The sequence below is a fragment of the Dermacentor albipictus genome, chromosome 8, assembly GCF_038994185.2.
Source record: "Dermacentor albipictus isolate Rhodes 1998 colony chromosome 8, USDA_Dalb.pri_finalv2, whole genome shotgun sequence".
Taxonomy (NCBI): domain Eukaryota; kingdom Metazoa; phylum Arthropoda; class Arachnida; order Ixodida; family Ixodidae; genus Dermacentor; species Dermacentor albipictus.
In genome coordinates this window covers 113,385,160-113,404,256 of record NC_091828.1, presented here as the reverse complement: position 1 = coordinate 113,404,256, position 19,097 = coordinate 113,385,160, and the positions used below count along the sequence as shown (strand labels likewise).

Here is a 19,097-nt window from a genome sequence, read left to right as displayed (position 1 = left end):
ATAATATGAGCGAGTACTGTTCTGATTATATTGTTAAAAGCTGTTCAACAGCTAGAATGGACTTCTGTGTCCTTTTCCTATGCATTACATTTTGTATCGTTGAAACCGCTGGTGGCGAGGCTACGCACTCGACCGGCAAAGTATGTTTCGTGAACGCACTTCAACCGGAGTGCACTCTTCTGCAAATTCACTCTGCTTGCGACGTTTAGATTTGGGAAAGTGCACTTAAAATCGAGTGCACTCTCCCTAAGTGCATTTAACTTGCCCGCCTGACAGGGGTATAATTTGCTCAGGCTGACTGAATAATGAAGCATGAAGCTTTGTTTTAAAACATTATTTATTGACTGCAAAGGTGCTTTATATACACTTCAACAACTAGTTCTTGCTTGCAACACTTGCCAGTTTTAGATTGAAGAGGCTTGCCAGGGCGGTCAAGATAGCAGCCTCTGGCAACCCTAGGTAAGTCTAACCTCAGTATAAGGAATATGTATATTCTAGTGTATAACAAACTACAAAAGTCATGACTTTTTTCGCTGTATTCTCTTGGTGGATGTGACTTCGTTAAAAAGAGGTTTGACTATACTCCAATCCTGCCCTTGGTTCGAGAGTTGATGCCAATCCTAATTCTTACAAGATTACTAGCACAGCTTTTCCAAAGACTATGCATTAATTTGCTCAGAGTGACTGAACAATGAAGCATACAGCTTCGTTTTCAAACATTGTTTATTGACTGCTAAGGTGCTTTATGTACAGTTCAACAGCTAGTTTTTGCTTGCAACAAGTGGCAGTTTTAAGCTCAAGAGGCCTGCCAAGGTGGTCAAGGTAGCAGCCTCTGGCAACCGCAGGCTCCTAGTAACCAGCAAGAAACTTTGACATAAAGTCTGTAGGCTTCGGGTTGACCGTTTGCTTGAAGTAGTTCATAACATGGGACTTCTGCTTGAAGATGCTGAGTGTTTCCACAAGCTCCATTTGACCCTGCGGTTGAATAACACAGAGTAAAAGGCATAACAACTTATTGAGCACAATTACTACAAGGTTTGTATTATGCCAAAGTATCATGATTACACAAAAAGTTGTGGCTTCTGCATAATGCACAGGCACCATCAGACAACCTACAGAATGCAGACACACCTAAAACACCTTAATTTTAACAGAAGTTGTAAGGTGAATGGTTTGGAAGGAATGCACATTAAGCTGGCACCACTCAAGGCCTCCCTACCAGAAAGCTCTGGCATCATCCACAGAAGCAACAAAAAGGTGTTTAAAGTGTGTTCAGGTTAAGTTTGATGGTGGTCGTACTCAACTAGAAAATCCTTGTGGTGTTGAAACCATACTTTCAGCTAATTAGCTCCTGCATTCAAACTGAAAATGGGCCACAGGGTTCGAAACATACAGTCACAACCTTAGAATGATTCTGCAAATGAACGTCTCAAAAGAGGATATGTATGCATATGCCAGATAATGACAGTGACCAATTTACCATACACTAAAAAAAACTGTGCACATCCGCGTTCATTCACCACTTTGTGCATCAATACGCAACCCCTCCCGAACTCCCAGCATGTGCTCATGTTAATGAAGCACATTACCAGGTGCTTTGCCCTTGTGACTCAACACCCTGTGTATGTGCATGTGTGTGTGTGCCACACACTCAATGATGAGCACCTATACTGTTTTTTCCCTCCTTCAATCCTGTCACCATCATTGTTATCTGCATGCATGGATTTGTTTGAATACAGCCCTGCTGCAACATTCTTGATGTTTCATGTGTGTTCTTGTGCAGTGGGATGAAGAATGCTTACAAACTGCACAAGCCAAAGATAAATGTTGAGAGTTTTTTGTCATCAGTATTATTCAATGGTTCACTTTGGTTCACAATGGTTTCAATTATTCAACTCACTGCTGCTTGCAGCAAACTTTTCTGAGATGCAGCTTTTTTTATAACACTGAGGCCACTGACTGGTATCAATAATATATAATCGATTTGGATTTGAAATCTCTTTCAGTTTATCTTTGGGGCCGATTATGCAAACCATATGATACAAATACATGTTACACTATTATCGCTTACATCCACTCAAACGTACTACGAATGCACCTTACTTTAGTATTGTTGTGTAGAGGTAAAAACCATTGCTTGATCATGCATGTGTCATGTACACAGATGCCACCATTAACCCGCCATGCATGGCACAGTCGGAGCTAAATTTAGCAGCCTCCTGCATGCTGTCTGCACAAGCATAGCTTGGCGGTACATTTCTCAATCCAAGCAGGAGTGGTCACATTTACAGAGCTCACCGAGCGGTAGTAGGTATAATATCGAATTCTAACTTGTGCTACTCAGGAGTTATAAAGCCTGCAACTGTGCAACCTGTTGGAAACATTTCATGCTTGCTCGGCTATGGTGCCCCTGCGTTCGACACGTATGATCCATAAATGGTGTGAAGAGATTCTGGCAGCAAGACAGAGCAATACACAACTCCTCTGACCACGGCGTCTGTCTCCATAGGGAGCACAAGTGCCGGAGATTGAGGCAAGAGCAGGAACCCCAATCGTCTACGAGTGCGGCAGGCTCAAGTTGCATACCACCAGTGGGGGGATCATCTGCGTACGCTAGTGCCAGAATGCCCTCTGCAAAACACAGGCAAACTGTGCATAGGATGCGATCACGATTGCAAAATTAGACTGTACGACCCCCACTAAGTGTAACATAAGTTATGCATGTGAGCTTTCTAATGCATGACTAAATGCAACTTGTGCATTTGGTTATGTCATTTCTGAAACCTAGTAAACATACGCCTACTGCAGCATGCACAAGTCGTTTCACCACTGATCTGCACTATATTTTGCTGGATGCCGCTCGCCGAGCCGGGCGCAAGCGAAGCCTGCATGAATGTGGCATCGTGCGACACTTAGTATTGCGCTTGGTCAGATAATATTGCAGCTGTAACAATTTTTCTTCGTGGCCTTCTGCGTTTTAGGGGGGCGTTGTCTCTTCATGTCTGGTGTAAGATATTTTACGATAAGACTAACCCTTATGCAATATGCAACTCAATCGCCAGTGTTTCCAGCATACACCGCTCATGCTGCCAATGCTGCAGAGACGGCAATGGACAATTCTTGATGTCTACCCAAAAGATTTCTCCAGCTTGCTTTGGTAGTTTATAGCACAACAGGCTGGTATTTCACAGGAACGAAATAAAAAGAAATGATGGCAAGCTCTCGTGCATGTGAAGTGTCGCTGTTGAGTAGAAAAATGCCAGCTTCCATCACAAGGCAGCTCACTTGTGGTGGCTTCAGCTGAAGGCACTCGATCCACTAGCCAGCCCCCTAAAGTAGAGAGCGGTGCGTTTCACGTGGCCCACTGTGGCTGCGTTCCTGATAGAGCCTACCTGATCTTTCTTTCCATAGCTGGCAGTAGATTACACAGCAGTACTACCACTAATAACAAATAACTTGCACTAACACACCACTAGTGCCCGACGTGTGCTTGTGTTCACATAATAGGCTACCAGCTAACAACCCATGTCGTTCTCGCACGACACAAAGACTGTTGCTGCAGCCAAATGCGTGTGCAATGGATTCTGCTACCAAGGTAAAGACTGTCTGCTACTGAGCAGCACCCACACTGCTTTTCATCCTGTCTGCTCTATCACCAAGATGTTTATCAGATGCGTGCATCTGTTCGTTGGCTCCAATATACCAGCCACTCAATGACAACACACCATGTCTTTTTAAACTCTCTGCAGTGATTCCCAAGCTTCATGAGTATGGTTGTGCAGCAAGATGACAAAAGCTTGCTAGGCATTTCAAAGTACACATGCAAGACAAAGAGGAACCTCTATACACATTCGTCTTTTATAAAAGAAATTCAGCCATGCAAACGCATGGCTGATTGTACCTTACCTATTTATGGGGGCATTGGCAAATCTTGTAAAACTAAAGCAGCTGAAGCAAGACACCACTACAATTTGAACTGCTGGCAGCGGATCTGCGAATTTAGCGAGCACCAGACTCTCTCGATGGCCAGCAGTTAACGCTTTTGTTTCGTTCCTTACAACACTTTCTCAATAGTAAGCACAAAGCAAAAACCCCGCAGGCTGCTGAGCCGTGCAACTGTCACACGGAACGCCATGAAAATTTATGAAACTGCGCGACTCGCTCTAAGCGACAGGGTTTACCGAAGACAACAGCAGTATCTGCTGCTGGCGACAGTGATGCAAGGAGCCACGATAACATACTATTTTCAGAGCGGCAGCAGGAATGTCGAGGTCGTTACCTTGATAACTAGAAGATCGATGGCCCGAATATCACGAACATGCTTGTTTTTGACGTACTCTTCCCGCAGCTTGGCCCTCGCCTGCTCCGCTGACACCGGTATGTCGTAGAGTTTCACTGCAAAGCGACAACAGAGCAAACAGAAATCGTCACACGCTCCAGCAAGACCGCAAGAGAGTCGCTTCGAAAGTTGTATGCATGCAGCCTCCTCGAGCAATCGGCGCCGCAGAATCCTTGCCTCATACGGGTGTCACACGCCTCACCTTTGAGCGCGATCGAGCCAATCGCGGTCGAGAATTTGGGCCCCGACCGAGCTCGACGGCGATCGAAAGTGGCCGTGTGACGCCGGTATCACTTCTGTTGAGCAGGGAATGTGCGGCACGAACTAAGTGTCTAGCTGCATAAACTTCGCCGGAGACATGACATCGATCCTGAGAGGAAGGCGTGGTTAGTCACGAGCATGTGGTGCAAAGCAAGTCGGCCGGTTTGGATTTCCGACAACAGCAGCATCTTATGCAGCCGGTGACACCGAAGCGCAGCAGAGGTCACGCACAGCTGAGATGACCAGTGGGTTGGACTGTTCCCTTCGGTACACATGCCAAGCGGCTCGCCAAGAACGAATGTCTTCGCTGCTTACCAATTTGAGGCATCTGGCGATACCACGCCTTGTACAGGTTCAGTGCCCTTCGCCTTGCTTCACTCTGGTCGAGGGAAAGCAAAGGTTTCACAGTTCGAGCCGTCGATTTTACCAAGTTGGACGCCATTTTGCGGGAACGGTGGCGCCCTCGCGTGTCAACGGACTTTAGAGCACGGCTAGCACGGCGGAACGTGCAGTTGACAATTGCAGCTAACAATTTTGATGAAATCAGGCACTATTGTGGTACCGTTAAAAAAATGTCAAATTGTTTGGGTACGATTTGATCAAAAAGCAAGCAGTGATTCTGTTTCCGCAGCTTCCTCTTCCTCCACTACTTCCGTTGACAGTGCGCTTGTTTTGATTGTGCGCCAACTTCGGACCGTGATTGGCGTGCAGATAGAACAGTCTGGTGTGCTTTATGTCGGCGGCCCGCAGTTGTGAGGAAATGTCCCTGTGACCGTCGCGCAAAGCGTTCTCCCGACTATGTTCGTCGCTTGCTTATTCCTTCCGTGTGCGAGCGACGCTGAAGAAACAAAAGAAAAGGCACGCTGCGGCCTGTAGCCTCCAAAGCTAAAATGGCGCTCAGTAGATCGTTCGGAAAGTTTGGATCATGTCTTGTATGAGGTGTCACGATGTCTCGGCTCGCCAAACAATCGCCAAATCAACCGTACATGTGGGGCTTCAATGCTCCTCACCGCTGTGCTCACTGCAAACTGCGCTTCGTACACGAGGACGAACTGGGCCACCACCACCGGCGCCAGCATGGACTCAAGCTCATGGCCGTGGAGAACTGGAACTCCGCCGAGCGATGCTACGGACCGGCGTCGTCGACTCCCTCCCGGGCACCGCAGACGACCGACTTCAACTGCCTTCTGTGCGATCAGGGAGCGACCTCCTGGGTCGAGGTTTCGGCGCACATCACTCAGGCTCATTCTCGGCGCGTCTGCCCCTCCTGCGGTCGCCTGTTCGCCAACGAGGCCGCGCTGAAGTCTCACTGCAGGAACATGCACGACGCCGCGCGAGCGAGAAATGCGCTGTCCTGCGGCACGGACGCGTCGTCTCTGTCGTCCCCCTCCTCGTCTCTCGAAGCGTGCTGCGCGGGCGAGCCGGCGAGCGCGGCGGAGAGCGGCAACGCCGACGACTTGCCGACCGCATCGCCCGCGCAGGTGGACTGCAGCATATGCCAGCTGTCCCAGAACCACCCGCAGGATTCGAACGGCGCGTTCAGCTGCGCCCACTGTACGTGGTCCTCGCTGAGCGTCTCGCGACTGAAGCAGCACCACCTCGAGTTGCACGACAAGGGCGAGTACGCGAAACTCTTGCTCCCGGAGACACCTGCTGCCGAAGTTGAGCCGGCGGCGCATGGCATTGAGAGCTGCTCTCGGGACAGTTTCGCGGATCGGGACACCGAAAGTGTCAGCGGACCCTCCTCCCGGGCCGAGAGCCCCGATCTCGCTACGGGATCGCATGGCGACGAGATTGGCAAGGCGGTCGTTCCCTCTGTAGCGGGCGGTGCCCACTTGCGCGGCAAGAAAGGAAACGATGGGACGTCAGGGCGAGGAAAACTGGAGATCGCGTGCCCGAGTTGCAACTTCACCTGCGCCACGCTTCTGGCGCTTCGCCTGCACCACGTCTCCGATCACGACGGGAAGCCGTTTCACGAACCGCGCAGCGAAGGTAGGAAACAGAAGTCGTCAGCTGCCAAGGCGAGGCAAGCGTCGCGCTGCAAGACGACAGCTAGATCCGAGTCGAGGCAGTCGTCGAACGGTAGTCGTGCCAATCGTGCCAACAGGAGCTTCACGGCGCACGGCTACAAGCACGACGGCTTCGTCTGCAGCGACAAGAGTAGCCTGGAAACCGACGACGAAGATAGCTCCAGCACTGCCGCGAAGAGCGCGCCCTCAGAAGCCGATGTCAGCTGGCATCCGAGTGAGCTATCGGGTGAGGAGACGCTTCAAGAGGAGGAGGAGGCGGAGTCGTCTTCCAGTGGCAGTGTAGATAATGAAATGTTTCGCGTGTCTTGCGAGAAGTGCCGGGAGAGGTTCGTCTCCAAGTTGAGTCTTGCAGTTCACATGAGCAAGTTGCACAGGATGTCATTTTTCTGCACCTACTGCTTCCGCGGTGCAAAGCGATCTGACCTTTTGCGGCTCCATCACCAACGAGAGCATCGCCGGCTCCCGTTCAGTTATCACACACTCGACGGGCTCAGGTTGGTGACGGTTAACAACGCTGACTCGGATGAGAGTGAAGAGAATGATGTCGGTGAAAGTGCAAGTTTTGCTCGCAAGCCCGTCCGACATCCTGCGAGGCACCGTCATCGAGCCGTTCAGAAAAAGCCCCCGAGAAACACCTCGCAACAATCTTCTGCACACAATTCCTCAAATGAGCAGTTTGATTCCGTGCAGTGGCGGCGGAAAAGGCAGAGACTTCTGTCCTCAACCAGCGAGGAGACGACAGATTGCTACGAGCCAGAGATTATGGACACCATTTCACGCAGTGTCTACTATGGTTACCGGTGCCCCAAGTCTGTTCGTGCTTTCCACCAATTGGTGGCCAACATAAGCCACGAGTTCAAGTGTAGTGCTTTTACTTGTGGCTTCAGCACAGACAGCGCTTCAGATTTTGAAAATCACCTAAAGAATCACGATCTCACTGATGTCTTCTGCCTGTATTGTGGTGCTAGTGTCGCCAGTCCAGGAGCCCTGCTAACTCATCTCGAAGAAGACCACAGCGATCTGCGGTTCCAGTGCTGCAAGTGCTTGTACCGAACTGCCCGCAATATGCATTTCAGTGTTCATTTTCCTCAAGCTCACCCACAGGATTCGGTTACATCCATTTCCCTGTCCAGCCGTGGGGACCCTGCTGCGTCCACTTCCACTGTACAGATCAAAGAGTTCGATCCATATGTGTGCGGGTTTCCAGGATGTATGTTTAGAAACAGGAAACGGTGCGAGTTTGAAAAGCACTTTGAAGAGGCTCATGTCGATGCAGACTCATTTCCCTGCGGAAGGTGCACTAAGAGTTGCCAGTCTGTAACGGCACTAGTTGAACACTTTCAAGACCATGGTTTTGCCGACATTGAGTGTGGCTACTGCAGCTTCGGAACGGCAAGCACCGGCGCCATGATGCTCCATGCCTGCTACTGCCACTCGAGCCAGATGACCATGTTTCGGGTCAGAAGCGACAACCTCGGCAAGGAGCTTATCACTTCTTCTGACAGGGGCGTCAAGTACGAGACCTCTTATGACCTAAGCCACTTGACTTTTCAGCAGCGCTGCTGCTTCTGCCCGGCATTGGTCTCTGGCTTCGATGACTTTCAGAGGCATACGTCGAGCAAGCATAGTCTCTCCCTCTCCGTACAAGAGCTCGCCGACAAGCTCTTCATGTCGTACGACTACATAGAGGCAGTGAAACACGGCCACTGCCCATTCTGCTCCTTTTCCATCGATGACGTCGGCCGTCTGCAGCAGCACGTGTTGAAGCAAGAGCTTCGCGTCACGGCCTACGTCTGCTCGTCCTGCCTTGGCGGCTTCGATGACCAGTTGTCCTGGCAAAAGCACATTGACAATGAGCGCTGCTCTGCGACCGCAACGCTGCTTGTATGCGACACCAGGCCGCTACTCTCGTGGGTGCTGCAGAACCTGCCATTCAAGTTTCAGCGCTTCACCTGCCGCCACTGTGCGCAGGTTTTCCGGGTGGTGTCGACCTTCCGGAGCCACTTCCTGCGTCACTACACATACTACCCGACAATATGCAAGATGTGCGGCCAGTCATTTCGTGGGATCCGGGCCAAGGAGTGCCACATGAAAGCTGTCCACGGCGGGTCGGGCCCTGCTGAAGGCATGGATGCAAACATCGAAGCAGAGATTGCCCGCCAGGCCATTGTGTGCGCCCTCCACACCTGCCAGCGATGCGGCTTTCAAACGTTCAGCCAGTCATACATCGAAGCGCACAGGGAAAAATGCTCCCTAACAGAAAGTTCAGTGCCTGCACTTCAAGCCAGCAGTGACAGGTCCGAAAAGGGCAGCTTGACTACCGAGGAAGATGAAGATGTCCCAGCATATTACTGCATGCACTGTAGTGTGAGCTTTATGTACTTGGAGCGACTGCTAAGCCATGGCTTCACTCAGCATGGCTGTGCTTACTTCTGTTCCCGCTGCTACCGAGGTTTCGACACCAAGGAACACTTTGTGCGGCACTGCCGGGGCCGCGCCTGTAGGCGGCCGTCATCCGTCTTTCACGTAGATGTGGTGAAGAGGTCCTCAAAGAGGAAGTTTTTCTTCAGGGAGATCACCATCGACTATGACATCGGTAATGGGTCATACAGTTCATCGGGAGAGGAGCTGGATGACGAGATGGACGAATGCTACTACTCTTTCTACAACCAGGATTATGAGCCAGTGCAGGGAATTGACCGCACGTATGTCACGGACGAGACGACGGGCATGAGACTTCCGGTGTCGGACCTTGCACGAGTTGTGAATATCGAAGCCTATGTTTTCATTCGTGATTGGAAGAAGACAATCTTTTGAGCTTGCTGCTTTGAACGACGACTTATTTGCAGTTTTTTTTCTCCCCCTATTTCAACTGTCCTTAATTTCAATCCTTTCATTTTATACCCGTGCGGTGCATTCCATAACTTTGTGCAACATGCTCTGAAGTGTTGTGCATGTCGTGCTTTTGATAAACAGCTAACCGAAGCCATTGCTGGCACTGTTGAAAGAATCTTTGCTCAGCAGCATTACACCATGGTGTTATTTCTGTGACCGGTGTGTGATATTGTGGTCAAAAAGAAAAGTGCTGAAAGAGGCCTGCTGGGCCGTGTTTTAAAACGACCCACTTCTTGTTCCATTCTCTATGATCTTAATCAACTTAGATTCCACCATGCAGCCGTTACCGGCAGAATCTGCCGATAGCAACCTAAGATTGTTGCGAAACGCAAACCCGACTGCTGTTTGTTTCTAGCTTCACCTTCATTACCTATACTGTGTAATGTATGAGCATTTTTATGTGCTCTGAATGCCCCACTTAAAGGTTAAATCGGATTGAAACCGTAATTACAACCATTGCCTATTTCTGTAGCAGGTCATCTTAATCACTTTGAGCTTTTGTACATAACCTCCATAATGTGCATCAACATGAAGCCCATGCTTGACTTAGATTATACGACGCCTAGCGTGGTTGTAGTCAAGACATTGCGTTTACATCAAGCATTACTTTGACCAAGTCAAGCATGGACTTCCAGTTAAGGCACATTTATGAAACAGAGGAGCAAATGGCTGGAGTAATGCACTCCATATTTGTATTTGTTTTTTCAAGCTAATTTAAAATGTCATCTGTGTTTCCAATGCTTGTTTGAAATGTTTGGGTTGAATAAACACATTGTTTCTATAAACGTAATTTTTTTTCTCCCCCCCCCCCCTCTGTGCTTCGGCCATTAACGAACTTGTACTAGTTTCAACATGCGTTGGAGCTTAAATTTCTTAATTTGTTTCATATAATAGTTAAGAACCCTGCTCTAACAGACAAATGCCACGTTGCCGGCAAATGGTCTGCGCAAATAAAAGACGGGCACTTGCTCACACCAGTAGTTTATTAGAAAAGGGGGTGATAAAGGCAGCCGAGGAAAAAAAAAATCCCGCGAGACCCAGTGAACGCAATAACAAAGCTTCGTTCCAAAACAGTTCTTCCCCCACGAACGTCCGCTCTTCCTCGAGACGGAGCGGCAAGTTCGTCAACCGATGAAGTTGATGACGACCAGATGCAGGACGATGTGCGCGAACACAAAGTCGGCGTACGCTCTCTCGGGGCTGATGCCGAAGAACTGCGACTTGTTCTGCGGGTTCGCCTGAAGCCGTAGGCAGACTCCCAGCACGAACGACGCCACGCAGGTGATGAAGCCGGACAGGAACGAGTTGAACGGGAACGTGCCCACGATGCAGCAGTACACGAACTGCACTATCCCCGTGAGCACGACGTAGACCAGGTACGAGTCGATGATCTTCAGCTTCTTGGGCGTCGTGGCCGAATACTCGTCCAGGAACCGCTTCACCACGTCCCAGATTGTCGCGGAGGCCATGGCTTCTTGTCTTCACCGGCGCTTACGACGAGTAAACAATCAAACGCTGGCTCTGCGATGCCACGAGACGGTTCTCTCCTTTTTCGCTCGACGTGTTCACACACCGGCTGATAGCAAAGCGCGTCGGCGTTGGTGGCTGGCTATCCGCCTGGCTTGCGATTTGAGCCGATGATGATGTGGACACTGGTGATGATGATGATGCGACTTAGTCCGAGCGCAGTTAAATTTCTAAAATTTCAGCCTAGTCGACAACAAAAACATAAGCTCAGACTTGCATAACTAAGAACTAATTGACCCATTTTGTTTTGACGGAACCGCACGTTGACTAAGGTTGACCTTGTGTTGAGGCTGTATTTGCCGTTATTTTCAATTTCGTTCGCGCCCGCCTAGGTAGCGCTACGAGTACCGTAAAGTTCAAGATGGCGGCTACTGGCGTGCTGCCCTTCGTCCGGGGCATCGATTTTACTCGAAATGACTTCCAAGTACGGAACATTTCGCTTGTATGAATGCAACAGATTAACACAGCAGTCACTAATCTACTGATCGGTTGCGCTGTCCTGTCGCGTAGCCTTTCTTGCTCACATTAATAACTCGCCTTCTCTCGGGAGGTGTAACCCAAGATGATCGCCAGAAACCCATTGCACGTTGGTCTCTCTTGCGGCTTTTATTTTGATCTTTTTGTAGTGCTTGCATTTTCGCGCGTCTCGTGACGGAAGCCGGATCATTTGATGGGTGCAAAACAAACGCCTTTTCAAACTAGAGAGGCCTTGACAAGTTGTGTGCAGTGGAACTATTGTTAGTATTCTCTTGCTGGGATTCCGCAAGAGCATTGCGGCAACGGCTTGGCTTGCCGAATGGTTACTAGTACGTATAAACAGCTAAAAAAAAAAAAACGTGCGGCAATTAAATGACGAGCTCAACGCAGCGCACTGTCTTCTTGGTTTAAGTAAAGTGTAATAGTCTAGCGATCGCGCTAATGTTGATTTCCATCGACTGCTTTCGTATGTCTTCGTAAACTTTGTACCCGTGAAACGTTTCCGAAGCAATACTTATTGCGAAACTTTTTTCAGGGAAACGCTGCAATGTTTACGGGCAGAGAAAACTAGTAATCTGTTTGGTATCCTAACTTACTTACTTTTTTTCAAATACAACGTTACTTTTGTGTAAGCAAGCTTTCTGTAGTGGTTAATTGAATGGGTGCCCTGCTTATTCGTCGAGTGAAATTGGTGTCACCGGCACCCTTCTGTTGCGTGTCAGTTTTGTGTGCTAATTCATCTCTGCCAAATTGGTTATGACTATAGAAGCGTAAAGCCACGAAAGTACAGGGGGACTTTTTCTATTTTTTTTTCTTTTCTGCCAGAAATGCGAAACCGTATTCTAAATCTGTTCCGAAATGTTGTGTTTTGCATTTTGTTTCAGTGGCGAGCTTGGAGCTATGATAAATACGTAAGCACGCCTCATCCCAACACGTGTATATTATCTCCTGAAAAAAAAAAAAACTATTCTATGTATGCATACTATGGTGGCGGTGCTGGTTCTCTTGATTTTGAATGCCTCAAGAAGACTAAATTGATTATCCTTCGGTGCAAGTGTACTGCATAGCCCACAAACTCTAACTTATCCACCTTCAATACTTCAAAGAATGGAAACAAAACTTATCTGTTCGATACTCCATTTCATACTTAACAGGCAACACTGTGCAGTCTCCCCACGGTAGTACGGTCATAGAAGTAATTACCCTGCGCATTTCGCATCGCAGTTCTTTTCTGACCAGCGGCACTTTCTAGGGAATAACCACTCCACATATTACCGCTACAGCTTGTGGGCGAAAGGTTAACGCTGACTCACTTATTATTCGTGCACCTCTCTGCTTACAGTGGGCATCGTACAGTCGAACCTTGTTATAACGAAACTGGATATAGCAAAGTAATGGGTATAGTGAAGTAAGCGAAATTCCCCCTGAAACCTCCACTGAGGTTCATATTCCAGTGCATGCACTGATGTATGTAACAAAGTAATGGACATAAAGTAATTTTGGTTCCCCCTTCAAGTTTGTTATAACAAGGTTTTTACTGTGCTGCGTTTTGGTCACTGGTGCAAGCAGAGTGCTGTGGAACATCTTGCCCCCCCCCGTTCAATGGTGAACGAGTTAAGATCTGCGACACTCTTCATATAGTAGTAATATCATATTTTAAGACAAACTAGTACGGGACTAACTGTCACGTCAATTTGCGAGATGCATACCTGTATCTTTCTTTCAAATGAGATGCGCTACTTTATTTGTTCATAAGTACAAGCATTGAGGTAACTCTCTCCAGCCATCGTAGTGTTGCCTGCTATGTGTGAAACGAAGTACATTCCTCAAATGCGTAAATGAAACATATCAAAACGTCTTCTTAAATGCGCACCTGAATAATTTGCGAAAACAGCAATATGAGGCCCACTTTAACGGTCTATGTTAACGAGCATTTCTTAAATTATTTCTGGTTCTAATTTAAATCGTAATTCTTTCAGCTTGCTGATTCGCTCTCCTTTGTAACATTAAGTTGCAGAGCCTCTTGTTGTGAATAAACAAAAATACATTTTTGTTACATAGGTTTACACGTGACAATCGATTCTTGTGGACTAATGCACGAATTGCTCTCTTCCAAATCAGACAGGAAAACGAAGAAGGATCCGAGTAATGTAGATCTCTTTCCTTCTGTGACATTTCTTGTAACATGCAAAACAAATTCTATGATTTTTCTTGGCAGTGGAAGTGATATCACTGTGGTATTAAGTGTATATGTCTAGCACTTTAATTCTGCTCAGCAATTATTCACTGCAATCTTTTTGATGCTGACCATTTGGAATTAACTGTATATGAGAGCAGTATGGTGGTTTTGCCAGTCTTTTCTATTACTGCAACATGATGGCCAGTAATGTATTTTAACATAGAACTACAGCAGGTTATGTTAGGTTCTACTGTTACCGATACCACCTGCTGCCTAGTGTGCTGCATACACTTGGGGTTTATTGGGTATTTACAGGGTAAAATGCTGGGGCTGTTATACTTACTGCTGTAATCGCTATTTGTGAAAAGGTTGGCAAAAACTACTTTTCCTGGTAGCACACTCTGAAGACAGTGAGTCATTGCAGATACCTTTGTTGATTTGGCAACATGATTCATTAGCTAACCATTTCTTAACATTGACACTATCCAGCAGGTTCGTCTTGAACTTGCCCTGCTGTCCAAGTATCTCTTTGCCGCTGCAATGTTTCTGTCATTGCTTTGAGCACCCAGTGTGTTTGAAATGTGTGCGTGGTGGGGGAGGGGATCTAAGGGCAGTTAATGAATGGGCATGTCTTTTTGTTGAATACCTGTACGAGGCATTCCCATGAATTTATTATGAAGAATTCCTTAGTTTTGCGAAATCACACTGTTGAGTTATCTGTCACAATACATGCTTTACTTTAAACGTTCCCGCCCACATTTCAGTCATGCGCAATAGTACTTTGAATTTCGATAGGGCGGACTGTCAAGTGCTTTGTGGTATGGTAGTAAATGACCACAATTGGCTTATTGCAGTCTGATATTAATTTCAATTGTTTCCTAATTAGTAACTGTTGTACTGCTTTGTGCCATAGGAGGACTACTTTCCCAAGGCAGTCGGTGACATGACCGGCCTTCGATGGCTGCGGCTAAACAGGACCAAGATCGACTGGATCCCGGATGAACTCCAGAGCCTCAAGAAACTTGTACGTAATCAGCCTGCTGGCGCATAAGTACGCTTAGTCTTGTTCATAAAAGTTGTTCCTGAAATTTATATTTTATCCCCTTCGGATGCCTTTTGATTCTGTACGTTGAAAATTTAGCTTCGCCACATTTCGTGCATCATCAGAATTGGGAAACCATATAGTTGCGAAACTGATTTTTCAGTTGTTCTGTGAATCTTGTCAAGTTTACTGAATGTGGACTCCTTGCGGGATTCACTACAGGAATGTCGGAATTGAGGACAACAACGATTTAATGTCTTTTAGAGATTTTAGTGTCTCTTAAAGCACCCATACAGCCACTTGAAAAATGTCCCTGGTGTAAAACATATACCTGAAGTAAAAGTTAATGCCTTAAACTCCACAATTTTATGCAAGCAAGAAAACGAAGTGTATTGCTGTTTCCAAATGTTTTGTTCTTCCTCCAAAATTTTTGTGATGTCTTGGTTAGAAGAGTTACATTGCATGCACAGTTTGCGTTCATATTCACGAAAATATTAAATGATGAAACTTAATCTGAAAGAAAAGCTTTTCTTCAGCTCACTGGTAAACTTTAATTATAGGTAATGGAGTATACAATATTGGGAGAAGCGTAAACTGCAGAATAAATTATTATTTATTTATTCCTTCACTCATTTGTTTGTTCATTTGTATGTTTGTTTGTTTCTTTGTTTCTTTGCTTCCTTTAGACATAAAAATAAACAAGAACAATGCATTAAGAACAAATGTTTATTGAAATATGATGGCACTTCAGCTTAATTATTAAGAAATATAGGATTGGCAAAAGGCTAGATTTGCAGCGGTGCCGACTCCTAAAGCCACACACTATCGCAATAGGTACAAACGCTGTTACAATTGTCTCTGCTCTCACAAGTGAGGCAAAAATGCGTCTCTTATGATGTACGACTGGGACCTTGAAGCCCAATAAGTACACAGCACGGCATCCAGCTTGTTACTTCTGTAGTTTTCATCGAAATAGATTGCACAAGAACATGCCGATGTACATGGGACACTGGCTGGGCACCAGACACTCGGGAAACGAAGCAATTAAACACCCACTATAAAATGAACATAGTAACCAAGCCAAGGCATAATGGGGCCTGAGGGCCCAAACACAACATGCCCACACTGAAATTGACTGACAAATGAAGTCCAGTTCGGGCAGTCATTCGTGCATGGCCATCCTCGTGATAACCGGAGGTGCTTGCGCCTCTGCAGATTGTTGCATCTATTGAACTGGGAATGTAAACATCGCAAAAATGATACCTTATTATCCCGTTTCTTTTTGTTTTTTCATCTTAAGATATACCGACTAGCCCAACAGCAAACTCTTGTGTTGATCATGGTGAAACAGCAGAGACGACGGGACGGGTAAAACAGACGACACAATTCGCTGTTTCACCATAATGAACATAAAGCAACTAGGCCATCTTGGAACCTTTGTGCAGTTCACTTGTCCTGTCGAGTTGCATCTTATATGTTGTGTTAACGAACAGAGCTTCGTCTCATTATAGTCATTACCATACATAACTCTTTGCTTGTTTTGTTTTGCAGGAGACGCTGTCTCTGGTGCGCAACAACCTGGTGACGCTGCACGGCGAAGTCCCGCAGCTGCCGTGCCTACGTTCCCTCAACTGCCGCCACAACCGGCTGAAGAATTCGGGCATACCGCCTGACGTGTTCGACCTCGAAGACCTCTTTGTTGTGGTGAGAAAAGCCAGAGTTTGGTTGTGAATTATTGTTTAGTTTGAGACAGACCTCGCACGCCATGACGTTGAGGTGCTCCCTTGTCCTCAAGCTAAAGAAAACAGACAGGCAAAGGGGCAAGTGGGTGTGGAGCTTTTAAATTCTTGCTGTAGTTTTTAAAAACACCACCTTGCAAAATCCATGTCATGGCTGCGAGTACACGTGTCGCACAAGACGATTGCAGTGGGCCAGCTGAAGAGGTTGTTCACGCGAAAAGTGTTTACCTACTTTGTGCAGGGAGTCCCACTGAAAGTTACGTGCAGGTGCTTGTTCTGGAAGAGAGATATTTGACTTTCAAAAGGCAGCAGCATAACATTAGTGGCTGTCAAAGACAACTCCTTGCCACAGCGCTTGAGAGATACGAACAGATTTTGCCATGAACACACAATTCGAAATCTCTCTCTTTCTCTCTCTCTCTTGTTTGTTTGTGTGTTTAAACCTTTTCTCATGTAATAGAGTGAAATCCCAATAATTTGAAAACTCATCTTTCGAATTGATGGAGAAATTGAGCTGCTGTGTTGGTACTGGCAAAGTCCTAAGTATTTGAATAGAGAAATACTCCAGCGAACTTGAACTACAAGAACGACGCAATGGTAATTTCGAACAAGATTTCTCAATCCCAACCACCGTTTTTTGGACAAACCCTAGCCAAAGGCAAAGGTTCAATGCATTAGTAGCTGCCATAATGTCATGTGCCATAAAAATTACTAGGAAAGACGCACAGGCAGCTGAGACCAAACCAGAGCAAGCGGAATGCTGTGTGCCCTTCTCTCCCATCCCGGCTTAAAAGGAGCAGGAAAGAGCCCCCTAGCGATTCTGTGTTAGTCACAACTACATGAAGACAATGAAGCCAGAGACATGTCATGTCACACATGTCCACACACATGTCCGCACACCTGGCCACACACCAACTTTGGTGGTTTAGTGGCTTTGGTGTTACGTTGATAAGCGCAAGTTCGCGATTTCCATTCCTGGCCAAGGCAGCTGCATTTTGATGGGGGCGAAATGCAAAAATTCTCATGTGTTGTGCATTGGGAGCATGTTGTAAAGAACCCAAGGGGGTCAAAATTAATACGGAGTCTCACACTACGCCCTGCCTCATGATCATACCAGAGTTTTAGCATGTAAAACCTAAGAATCTTTTAACACATGTCCACACATGTCTGTGCTGTATGCCATGTTGAATGCAGACCAGCTAGTCCAGCTGTGTACTCTTAGACTTCTCTTTGTGCCTTAGTCAGGGAAGCTTCAGTTAATGAAAATTTTGATACCCTTGCGTTGAGAGTGTAGTTCACTGGAACAACCAGTTGGGGCATTGACTTTCAATTTTAAAAAGCCTGCAGTAACATGTTGTATAAGTGTCCTACATTCTTCTAATGTGTAGCATTAGCATGAGTGTGTTTAAAATGACTGGATGACATGCCTTTGTGACCTGATTCCAGGACCTGAGCTACAACGACCTGCGAGAAATCCCCACCAACCTGGAGCATGCTCGAGGCCTGCTCGTGCTCAACCTCGCATACAACAGGTACTTATTGATTCAAAACGTCTACTGCAGATTAACTTTTGGGTGTAAGAAAGAAATGGCAATGGTAACAATACACTAAGCGATAAGGAAGTGCCGAGGAAACTAGAAACTTGCAGGTGAAAAATCTATTCATTTGCTGGTTTTCATTGCTGGCTGACACTGGCAAGAGTAAGGGATTGCATGCAGACAGTACTGAGTTAAGATAAATCAAGGCATTGATTGCATTTGTTTAGTAATCCTCTGAGAGGCCTATCTAGCAGTGTGATGTAAACAGCGCCTGTGTTTGCCTTTTTCGGTGTTACTAGTACATGCGTCTACAAGTGCACTGCCTCTACAGCACTAATGTGACATAGTCTGATGAGTGGCGATACGTATAACTGGTGGACGAATGTGTGGGTTGATGCTGAGAGGCAGTTTGTTGCTTGGAAAGAGTGGCGCAAAACTCGGTCCCAGTTTCTGAAATGACTTGCACCTCTTGTGCCTCTCTTGTTTTCCATTTCCCGGCAGAATCGAGACGATCCCACACCAGCTCTTTGTCAGCTTGGTCGACTTGATTCATCTCGACCTGAGCGGCAACCAGCTTGGTGAGTTGTCTGAACAGCCAGATTTATGTACGAGCGCGCATATTCTTCAGTATAGATTCACCGTCATGCCTTTACATGTTGTACAGTGCTCAGTGATCGAAACACGATACTTGTGGGGGGGGGGGGGGGGTGCTGCCAGCACTTTTTGCGCCACTGGTGTGCGCTGGAGATGTAGAACTGATGCATTTTTGTATCGCATGAGAGTGACAACCTTTGTGATGCCTTGTGACTGCATTCGGCCCCTTGGTGATCGCTCACGGGTGACGCAGAAAGCGCCGGCCGCCATGCAGTCCAGTATCATGTTTAAATCACTGAGCACTGTACATGTATGCATTGTACTGATAGCACCAAAGTTTTCACCAGGCCACTGCAGCCATTGTATCTGCTGGTAGGTTTTAACACTATGTAAGTGGCTGCTTTATCCCCTTCAGCAGAGCTAGGTCATAAGCTAGAGCTGCAGTAGAGCTAGATCATGCATTTCATAAACAATTG

General features: G+C 46.9%; 4 protein-coding genes across 6 annotated transcripts in view; 2 read left to right on the top strand and 2 right to left on the bottom strand.

Annotated features, from left to right (window-relative positions):
• Positions 1 to 705: 705 nt before the first annotated feature.
• Positions 706 to 5,076, bottom strand: ND-B14 (NADH dehydrogenase (ubiquinone) B14 subunit). Its single transcript, XM_065454269.2, has 3 exons — positions 4,916 to 5,076; positions 4,280 to 4,395; positions 706 to 975 (listed from the first exon to the last, which is right to left on the bottom strand). The coding sequence occupies exons 1-3, from the start codon at positions 5,040 to 5,042 to the stop codon at positions 850 to 852; spliced, it is 369 nt and encodes a 122-aa protein (XP_065310341.1). The 5' UTR covers positions 5,043 to 5,076; the 3' UTR covers positions 706 to 849.
• Positions 5,077 to 5,212: 136 nt separating this feature from the next.
• Positions 5,213 to 9,681, top strand: LOC135920139 (uncharacterized). The gene has a single exon (XM_065454268.2). It carries the CDS (start codon positions 5,548 to 5,550, stop codon positions 9,445 to 9,447), a length of 3,900 nt encoding a protein of 1,299 aa, XP_065310340.2. The 5' UTR covers positions 5,213 to 5,547; the 3' UTR covers positions 9,448 to 9,681.
• An 808-nt stretch (positions 9,682 to 10,489) lies between these two features.
• Dad1 (dolichyl-diphosphooligosaccharide--protein glycosyltransferase subunit) lies at positions 10,490 to 11,160 on the bottom strand. The gene has a single exon (XM_065454273.2). It carries the CDS (start codon positions 10,992 to 10,994, stop codon positions 10,650 to 10,652), a length of 345 nt encoding a protein of 114 aa, XP_065310345.2. The 5' UTR covers positions 10,995 to 11,160; the 3' UTR covers positions 10,490 to 10,649.
• A 200-nt stretch (positions 11,161 to 11,360) lies between these two features.
• Positions 11,361 to 19,097, top strand: part of fliI (FLII actin remodeling protein) — a 49,108-nt gene continuing 41,371 nt past the window's right edge. Inside the window, exons 1-7 of one of the 3 annotated variants that reach the window (XM_065454270.2) lie at positions 11,391 to 11,476; positions 12,414 to 12,440; positions 13,651 to 13,674; positions 14,622 to 14,732; positions 16,302 to 16,454; positions 17,936 to 18,021; positions 18,529 to 18,605. In XM_065454270.2, the coding sequence (XP_065310342.2) occupies positions 11,414 to 11,476; positions 12,414 to 12,440; positions 13,651 to 13,674; positions 14,622 to 14,732; positions 16,302 to 16,454; positions 17,936 to 18,021; positions 18,529 to 18,605 (541 nt within the window). In that variant the 5' untranslated portion in view covers positions 11,391 to 11,413. Of the gene's footprint in view, positions 11,477 to 12,413; positions 12,441 to 13,650; positions 13,675 to 14,621; positions 14,733 to 16,301; positions 16,455 to 17,935; positions 18,022 to 18,528; positions 18,606 to 19,097 lie in introns of all 3 variants that reach the window. The other 2 variants (XM_065454271.2, XM_065454272.2) reach the window with 2 other exon arrangements.

Bases quoted from the DNA above. Each gene is read 5' to 3' on its own strand.
- LOC135920139 (XM_065454268.2), top strand. From the start codon at position 5,548: ATGTCTCGGCTCGCCAAACAATCGCCAAATCAACCGTACATGTGGGGC.
- ND-B14 (XM_065454269.2), bottom strand. From the start codon at position 5,042: ATGGCGTCCAACTTGGTAAAATCGACGGCTCGAACTGTGAAACCTTTG. The intron at 4,396-4,915 runs GTAAGCAGCGAA...GTCGCTTTGCAG, and splicing joins TCGCCAGATGCCTCAAATTG to TGAAACTCTACGACATACCG. The intron at 976-4,279 runs GTAACGACCTCG...ATTCAACCGCAG, and splicing joins TCGATCTTCTAGTTATCAAG to GGTCAAATGGAGCTTGTGGA.
- Dad1 (XM_065454273.2), bottom strand. From the start codon at position 10,994: ATGGCCTCCGCGACAATCTGGGACGTGGTGAAGCGGTTCCTGGACGAG.